The sequence below is a fragment of the Mangifera indica genome, chromosome 1 (genome assembly GCF_011075055.1).
Source record: "Mangifera indica cultivar Alphonso chromosome 1, CATAS_Mindica_2.1, whole genome shotgun sequence".
Classification (NCBI taxonomy): domain Eukaryota; kingdom Viridiplantae; phylum Streptophyta; class Magnoliopsida; order Sapindales; family Anacardiaceae; genus Mangifera; species Mangifera indica.
The window spans coordinates 11,190,802-11,200,910 of record NC_058137.1 but is presented as its reverse complement, the minus strand read 5'-3'; the positions used below and the strand labels follow the sequence as shown (position 1 = coordinate 11,200,910).

At 28.5% G+C, this 10,109-nt stretch overlaps 1 protein-coding gene across 1 annotated transcript; it reads right to left on the bottom strand.

The window, feature by feature from the left end:
- Nucleotides 1-6,576: 6,576 nt before the first annotated feature.
- On the bottom strand, nt 6,577-7,795 carry LOC123229971. The gene is made up of 2 exons (XM_044656041.1): nt 7,481-7,795; nt 6,577-7,008 (listed from the first exon to the last, which is right to left on the bottom strand). The coding sequence occupies exons 1-2, from the start codon at nt 7,741-7,743 to the stop codon at nt 6,906-6,908; spliced, it is 366 nt and encodes a 121-aa protein (XP_044511976.1). The 5' UTR covers nt 7,744-7,795; the 3' UTR covers nt 6,577-6,905.
- Between the last annotated feature and the right edge of the window lie 2,314 nt (nt 7,796-10,109).

Sequence of the window (10,109 nt, the reverse complement as noted above, 5' to 3'; positions counted from 1 at the left end):
TCTAAGTTTCAATCATTCTCACAAGGAATTCAAGATTAGCAATGATGATGTTCTTGTAATATTTCAAAAAATTTTAGTATAAATCAATGTATGTTCTCAAATGAGACCCAGTCCTTTGTAATAGCATTCCTTTGATATCAATAAAATTCTCTCAAAAGTTTTCTCATTTGGATTTTGAAGATTTTGGATTAAAAAGTTGTATGTATTAAAATTTTCAATTCTAAAGTTTTCAATATTTTTATATTGCATCAATCAATTTCAAGAATTCAAAATCAATTTCAATATTCAATTATATATGTGTTTTCATAAATACTTGTTTTATTCTTGCCAAAACCATCCTTGCTTATTGGTAGTAGAGCCAAGTTGTTACACATCAAAAGCGTGGTGGACCCATAACCCATCCAGATGAGAAAACTTTTGAGTGAATTTTATTGATATCAAAGGAATGCTACTATAAAGGACTTGGTTCTCATATGAGAATATACATTGATTTATGCTAAAATTTGTTGAACTATTACAGGAACATCATCATTACTAATCTTGAATTCCTTGCAAGAATGATTGAAGCTTGGATGAATCTTTGTAGCTTTACATAAAACATTAACTATGTAGAGGAATCTTGCAACCTTGAAGAAATTGTTGAGAGTTTTGCAGCTTTGTAGAAGCATATTCACAAGTGAATCTATCAAAATCGATTTTGCAGTATTTTCTTTTGGAATTTTGGCTATGAGTGGTAGAACATCTTTTGAATATTGGAGCCAGTGGCAGAGCATCATTTGAATACTGAAATGGGTGGCAAAACATTTTTGATTATTGGAGTGTACCATTTTCTGCTTTTAGCAAACATGATTTATTGGCTTTTTTTTTTTAAAATAATCTTGTTAACTTTTGCTTGTAGGTAAGTTATGTGGTCGTCACCTTCTTTGAGTAATTTTGAAAAAGATTTTGACCTAACAAATAATGCTTGAATGAGTTCAAATGGCAAAGGATTTTTACAGAGATTTCTTAACACCAAATTTTCATCAAATTTTTGGAAATCTAAAAGATTTTGAATTTGATATCTTGATTAAGCAATTTCTTTCACCATTATTTTGAGCCAGTGGCTTTTTGGAAAATTTGTCTTGATTGAATCATCTTAAAAATATTAGAGAATTCCATAATAGTCATTCTCATTGCTTTGGGCATAACTGATTGATGAATTCAAACTTCCATTACTTGATTCCCTTTCATCATCCTATAATTGAGATACCAATTTTTTGAGTTAAAGTTTGAGTTCGTTTGATTGGGCTCCAACTAAGAAAGATGAAGCCATTGATTTGTTTTGTAGGAACCTTGCAATCTCTGGGGTGCTTATGTTTGTCATTTGGGGGGTATTTTACAAATACAATTGAATTATTTCTTTGGTTATGTGAGAATGGTCATATTTTTCCCACCATTTGACTTTGAATTTTGTAAGCAATTGGGGAATTTGGGTAGTTGATCCAAAACTCTCATAATCTCATGAGAGATGAAATTCTGATGAGAAATGGAGAGTTGGTTGGAAATAAGCTTCTTTTTTAGTGCATTTGAAATTTGATTTGAAAATTTTGTAGGACTCTTGTACAATTTCAAGGAAAATTTCTAGTATGAGACAAAATATTCTCCACTACTAGACAAACCATAATGGGAATTTGAAAATTATATTTCTTTTGAAGTAGATCATCCAGAAGTGCTTGAATTGATCATTTTGATAGAGCAAGATATGGAACCATGCATTTTGATAGTCTCAGTATGTATAAAAGAAAAGGTTAAATATTTGGGAAAATTTCTTTCGTTTTGAAAGATCTTTGCCCCAATCAGAAGGACTGAGGACTTTCATGATGTGTAGAGTTAAATGAGTTATGAAATTTAGATCTTCTTTGCTTTGATAATGTTTGAATTCACAAGAGTCAGAATCAACTAGAATGAATTCATAAAATTTTTGTGTTTTTCTTAAATCATTTGGGATATAATGAAATCCCTTTGGGAAAATATTTTTTATTAAAACTTTTGGATCTTCGATTTGAAATTCTTCTTCTAAGATTAGAACAATGGTTGAAGTTTCTTTTGAAAAAATTTTTTGTCCTAGTCTCAAGGTTTTTAAAGGAATTGCAACTACTTCAATTTCTTTGTTTTTTAAAAAGGCAATTTCAGCTAATTTTTTCATATTTTTATAAGAACTTTTTTTAACATTCTCATATTTTGAAAAATATTTGGAGAACAATTCTGAGAATTCTATCCAACCATTTTTGGAGTTTGTTAGAGAGAGTCTATCCATTCTTTTGATGTAAACATTTTCTTCAAATTATTCTTTTGTTGATATATGCATTGCAATGTCAAAAATGTTGTTGCAAATCTTATAACATCTAGCCTAAAGAGATCTTTCTTTCTTGTGAGTCACCTCATCATGTTCACCACACTAGACTGGTTATAGATATGCCCATTGAGAACAATATTTTTTTTCATAGTTCTTATAATAACAAACAATTTTCTAATATCCTCCAATATTAGATCAATACAATGTGCAACATAATGTGTGAAATACAAATGACTTCTCTTAGCTTGTAACAATTTTCCTAAAAAACAAATCAAATATTCAAATAACATGTAAATTTCAATACATGAACTATTGAATGGAAAAAAAATAAATAAAAGTTCATAAGTTTAACTTTTACCAACTAATATATTGCCTGATGCATTGTCGCTACAAATTGAACTACATGTTGTGCACTAATCTTCTCCACCATCTTATCAAACAATTTTCCCCCTGTTTTTGCATATGTAGAAGCATCAATATACTTAATTAAGATTGATTTATTATGGGAGTTCACAAAAAAATTTATTAGAGTCCTATGAGTCTTATTTGTCTATCCATAAACTATTATGTTGCAACCATATTTTGCCCACTCTTATGTTTTTTAATCGAATTATTCACCCTTTCACATTCTTTTTTTAGTAAGGGAACTCTCACATCATGATAACTAGGTGATTTCATCCTAATTCCATATTGTCTAATTAACTCAATCATAATCTTAAAACTAGGGTAATTTACAACAGTAAAAACCATGCTTGCATCATAACATCCACCTAGCAATATCTTGACAAACTTTGTCCTTAAATTCCTTCTTGTAAGCTTCATTTATGGTGGATTGTCTCATCGCATCTATCTTTTTATCTTGCCATATTTTCCAAGAGTCTTTAGTCATGTGTGCATTCATAGGGCCCTTAACATTAAATCATTGACTATTATATTGATCAAATTATTTACTCGCACCACTTGAAAATTTCTTTGTGAAAGAGATGATATTATCTTCGTCATCATCATCTCTCAAGTGATTGACATTACATATATCAACAAACAAGTTCCCATCTATGTTTGCTTTACTTGAAGCTTTAGCATTCAAACACTTTATAATCTCCTCATGAACAGGGGGAAGGGGTTGCACAAGCACTTTGTACACTTCTTCACAGCTTTATACCAACAAAAAAGGTGTTTTTTTGCTCTAAAGTGCACACTTTCTTCACATCTCTATCCCCTCCAACAAGGTGCTTCTTAGCTCTAAATATTCCCTTTTTGTTATTTTATCACAAAAATTGCATATTAAATTGCTTTTGTTATTAGGATCAACTAAACGAGCATACTTCAAAGCTAGATCTTTGTTAGCATTATTATGATCTTGAGAAGAAGCAATTTTAGAATCCTAAGTGTCTAACCATGACAAACAATTTATAAGATAACAATATTGTATAAATTATAAGACAATTTATAAGGTAATAAATTCAAGTCATAATAGAGTTATGACATATAAAGTATAAACAACATATACAAGTTCATAAATTTTATTAATAACACAGTTAAATTGATGTGATGTAATAGTTATTGTTAGTTGTCAAAAAATGAGATATTAATTAAAATAGACACAAAAATTGTTAGCTAAACCTTTTTAGGAAAATTTTTAATGAGTTTACTTTTTTAAGCAAATTTATTTTTTATTCTAATAATACCCCTCTCCACTAATTACCTCTTTATTTATATGTTTTTTCAATATGATTTTTCGTCAACAACCTTTTCTTTCAAGATACCCTTGTATCATCACATTGATAAAAGTTTGGTAACTTATGAATGAAATATTCGTAAACTTATTTGAAAACAAATTTTTTTTGTGTGATTGTTGATATGTATAAATCGAAATGAAAAGATGAAGATAAATGTGAAGAGTCCAAGTGTGAAAAGTGTGAGTGCGAAGAGCGCGAGTGCAAAAAGTACAAAAAGTTAGGAAAATTATGAATACAAAAAGTGCAAAGAATATGTGCTAATGCACTTGTCGCGCTCATATTTCAATTTAAATATTATTTATATATACATATATTATATTATATCATATATAATATAATATAATATAATATAATATTTTATAAATATTATATTATATTATAATATATAAATAGTATATTATATATATATAACATGAGTGGATGATATGTTGATGCACTTTTCTCACTCATGTTTTAACATAAATATATTTATATTTATATAAAATTATTTTTTATACAAATATATTTATGTAAACATTATATTTTATATATATTTATGTTCATACTCTCTTACACTCATGTTCTAAATATATTATATTATATATATATGTTATATTATATTATAATATATATAATATAATATTTATATTAAATCATGAGTATGAGAAGTGCGTTCACATTTTTCACACTATTTTTCATTCTGATTTGAATATATCAACAATCAAATCAAAAATCGATTTATTTTAAAACAAGTTTACAAATATTTTGATTCATAAGTTATCAAATTTACAATCAACGTGATGATGTTAAGATATACTGTTGATGAAAACGCTATCAAAGAAAAAATACAACTAAAGAAACATAATAACCAGAGAGGGCATTGTTGAAATAAATATTGAATTTGCTTAAAAAAATAAATTCAATAAAAGTTTATATAAAAAGGTTTAAACTTAAGATTTTGTGTCTATTTTAATTAATATCCCAAGAACTTAATATTTGCACTCATTCTTAGTGTTAGGTTCTTAGGTTGTGTGTAAAATTGTAATTGAAATATATAAATTGTGAAAAAAAGATGTTAATAATTAATTGAGAATATAAATATAACATCCAATTTATAAAAACATTATATCATATATTTACAAGAATATTATATCTTACATCAATTAATGAACAAAATTTGGTTGTGTTTTGTCTTTATAAAAGGTATAATGATTTATTATAATAAATAATAATAATAAACTTTTCTAAATATTTCAATTACAATTTTACACACAACCTAACCTTCAAAATGAACCTAAATATTAAGTTTTTTGACAATAACTCTTACACACATCAATTTAGTTGTGTTTTGTCTTTGTAAAAGGTATTATGATTTATTATAATAAATAATAATAATAATAATTTTTAACTTAGATATGATGTTTATACTTTCTATGTCATGATTATGCTATAACGTAAATTTATTACCTTATAAATTGTCTTATAATTGGTGCTTTATTGTTACTCTATAATTTAACTAGTAAATTATTTGTCATTGTTAGGTACTTAAGATTCTCAAATAGGCTTTGCTCAAGATCACAATGAGACTAATAGAGATTCGGCTTCAAAGTATGTTAGTTTAGCTAATCCTAACAATAAAAACAATTTATATGCAATTTTTAATATAAAGTAACCAAAAAAGGAATATTTAGAGTAAAGAAGCACCTTGTTGGATGGTATAAGGATGTGAAGAAGTCTACAAAGTGCTCCAATGTTTGTGAGGAGATTATAGAGTATTTGAATGCTAAAGTTTCTAGTAAAGAAACAAAGGTGGGAATTTGTTTGCTGATATATGTGATATCGATCATTTGGGAGATGACAATGATGAAGATAATATAATCTCTTTTGTAAAGAAATTTTCAAGTGGCGGGAGTAAATTTTTTTTAATCAAAGGATCAAGTTAAGTTAATGATCTAATGTTAAGTGCCCTATGGATGCAGACATGGCTAAAGACACTAGGAAAATAAGGTAGGATAAGAAGAAAAATGCGATTAGATAATCCACCATAAATAAAACCTACAAGAAGGAATTAAGGGACAAAGCTTGTTTAGATATTACTAGGTGGATGTATGATGCCGATATAAATTTTAATGTTGTGAATTATTCTAGTTTTAGGACTATGATTGAGTCAATTGGGCAGTTTATCATGATGTGAGAGTTCCCTTACTAAAAAGGAGTGTGAAAAGGTGAATAATTCAATTAAAAACCATAGGAAGAGTTGGGAAAATATGGTTGCAACATAACTGTTGATTGATGGACAGATAAGACTTAGAGGACTTTAATAATTCTTTTGGTGAACTTGATAGGTACCTAGAGATAAGCTAGACTTGTTATGTTAAAGACTTAGAATTGCACTTCAATCAACCTTTTTGTTGCTACCAGAAAAGCTTACTCAGTGGGAAGTTTGTTGGAAAATTGTATTGTGTTTAGGATTGTAAATATTTATTGTAAAATGAATTTCTTAAGTACTCAACAACTCAAATGTAAATATAAAGATAATTGTATTGAATATAATTAAGGAATGTCAATAAAAAAATATTTACATCAAACTCTCTATTTCATTACACTTCTAGCATACAAAACCCAAGAAAATAATATAGAAACCTAAAAAAACATTGTAGCAACACTCTTTCCAACTTGCGAGAGGTTAGAGCTCTCCTTTTACCCAATTTCTTCACAATACTTCTTTTCTCCTCTTTTCTTAGCCTAGGTCTTATTCTTATTTTCCTTTCTATAACTTCCTTTCAAATCTTAGTTTGCCACCTTACCATTGAATATCCTTGTAGTCCATTTTTTGGCTGCTTGTCTACAAGCTATTCCTTTGTTGTGTAATTAACATTTGTTGCCTCCAAGGTTTTGCCACTTGTGCTTATGATCCTTTTATCAATGAGATCTATCATCCACATAATGGCAACGCTACAATAACACAAACAAAATCCCAGTACTAGTAACCTAACATCTTTCCATTGGTAACGTGAAATGTCAGATTTCATACTAAATTTCTAATTACCACATGAAAAATAAAAATTCTAACACGATGTAATTTCAATAACACACTACAATGCACACATCAATAACTATCCGGGAACGTCAGAATCATAGTTCTCCAAAGTCAAAGACAGCAATCAATTAAACTCATTCTACAGCCTAAACAGCTCTTTAAAACACATTTTCTAAATACAGGCCCTATTAAAACTGCAAAAGTTCAATATTTTTTTACTTCACATATTCTCACAATCCCAATATAAAATAAATAAGGTATTGCTTAATTAAATCGAAAATTTAAATAAATTTTCATTTCTGAGATTAAATAATATTTGTACTTGGTAAAAATAGTTGGTGCGCAGAGTAACTAAAAATAAGCAGAGTTTTTATCAGAATTCGATACCCTAAATTGGGGATCAAGCGAAGAGGCCATGGTGCATTTGACGATAGCGAGGTCGGACATCGGAGCCTCGGTGACGAATGACGGCGTGGAGGAGAGTGAGGCGGCGGGACCCAGTTTTTGAGGGGTCGGATCATCATCAAGGGCCAGAATTTGTGTGGGTATGGGTCGCGTGGCCCAGTTCGGGGCTTCTTGGAGAGAGATTGAAGTGGTGTTGTGAAGGGGATTTGGTGTTCTTCGTCGGAGAGAATGATCGGCTGAGCCATTGGATGAACCGGAGGAAAGCGAACCGGAACGAGATTGAATGAGAGGGAGAGAGGATAGTTCGAATTATAGTTAGATTTGAACCGAATCCGTTCGAGTTCAAACTCAGCTCGAGTTTGCTCAACAAAGTTTGTGAATTAAAAATTTTGATATAACATTATGTCATTTTAACTAATATGTATTAAAATGATGTTATTTTAATAACAAATTAATTAAAAACTTAAACTCGAAATGAGTCGAGTCAAACTTAAACCAAGTTTGAGCTCAATCATAATGAGCTCAACGAGCTCGAATTCGAATTCAAATTTTATTATATTTAAGTCAGATTGAGTTTGAACTCAAACGAGTTTAAATTTAGTTTGACTCAAATCAACCGCTAATTCGAATAAGTCAAGCGAGTGCAGGAATTGGATGGCGGTATGTTTGGATACCCGGTGTAAGGTATTCTTAAACTGGGATCACGGCTTCAACAAAAAGACTAGGACCGACCAGCACAAAAGAGGCTAGATTGGGCAGACCTAGTTTGGGCTTGAACCAAACTTTTTGCCAGAAAAGAAATATGTGGAGCTATTGACACCCTGCTATTAGATTAAAATAAGATTAAACTCAATTCAAATTATTCGAGTTTAGATCAAATAAATTGAATTCAAGTTAAGTATTGAGTACATTTTCAAAAAAAGATTCACTTTTAAGCTAATTTTAATATTCAAGTTTGAGTCAATTTCGATTGAATTTCGACCCTTAATTTGTTAATCTTGAGCTGAATAATTTGGATTTAAGTCAATATCGAGTTAAACTTTACTCCAACTCAGCTCATATCGATCTAATTCTATACTAAAGAAATCTCACGTTTTATTAAATTTATTTTAACAAAATTATACCGGTATCAATTTATTAATATTAAGAATTTAATATTTTATTCTTTACAAATACCTTTGATTCGTTACCACTATCTCATAAACACTATTTTTTTAAAAAAATTAGTCTTAGTTTTTTTATCTATTGGTAGCTACTTTAATTTATTAGTTTTGTTTTTCATTGTTTAAATCTGTTATGTTCTTGAATTTATATTTATGCTTTTTTTGCCTAATCATTTTGTATTTTTTTAATTAGAGTATCAAATTTTATTTTTGAAATAATTAAACATATTGATGGGTCGGATCAGGCTTTAGGCCTGCATAATGATGGGCCTTTGGGCTGAGTTAGCCCATGAAAATTTCAAAGCCCAAGACTCAACCCTATATATATAGGGTTGGGGCTTAATCGGATCGGCTTATTTAAACAATTTTTTTTTAAAAAGAATTAATTAAAAAATTTAAGCATAAATTGTTTTTCAATTATTAAAATTGAAGACAATATCCCAAACATTTTATTTATAATCTCTTATTTGTGGTGAAAGAATATCATGATTACATGATAAAAAATATTATAATATAATACAAATAAATTAATTTACATACTATATAATTACAAACATAAATAAAATATAAATATCATATCATTTATCTAAATGGATTGAAATTGATTGAATTCATTTAACATTAAATATATTTGTAATATTATATAATGATAAAATTAAAATAAAAGCGAAATTATAAACATAGAGAATTATTATTTGTGAATTTAGATAGTTTTTGAAAAAAGTTAATGAGATAAAATGAGATTAAGAATATAATAAAAGAGTTAAGATTAAGAGATTTGTAAATAAAATTAGAAAATAAAGAAGATTTGGATTGTTTAAATAAAAGAAAAAATTTAAAAAATAAAACAACTTCTACCACAAGCAAAGGCTACTACAAGCATAAGCCAACTGTTATTTACTTAATTTTTTTAATTTTTTAAAATTCTCAATAATGATGGGTTAGGCCTAGTACGTTTCAGTGTTAGACCAAACCCTTTCAAGCCGGGTTTAATTTTGGGCTTCATGCTAAGCCTCCATTCGACACAGTCTAATTAACATGTTTAAGAATAATGATGCAAGGTATATAGTACATGTCTAGGAAATGTTAGATATATATATATTATTATATTAAATGCCTAAAATAAGGGAGGTTAAACGAAATTATCAAAACTATACAACTTAAGCAAAAATGCCCTTATTTTATGCAATGACAAAACTGCCCCTATATATAATTACATAATCCCACAACTTTTTCTCTTGGAATCACTGATTAAATAAAAAGAAAACGGGTCTTCCACGGGTGTGGCAATTTTTTGTCTTTTCCGTCAACTTTTCATTGACCAAAATTGGCAAAGAAGGTTAGTACATCATTCATAGTCTTGTTTGGGATCAATTTATTGGAAGATATTATTGAAGATTTGAGAGAGATTTTATGGTTTGAATTTTTAGGGTTCCAATTTTGAATAA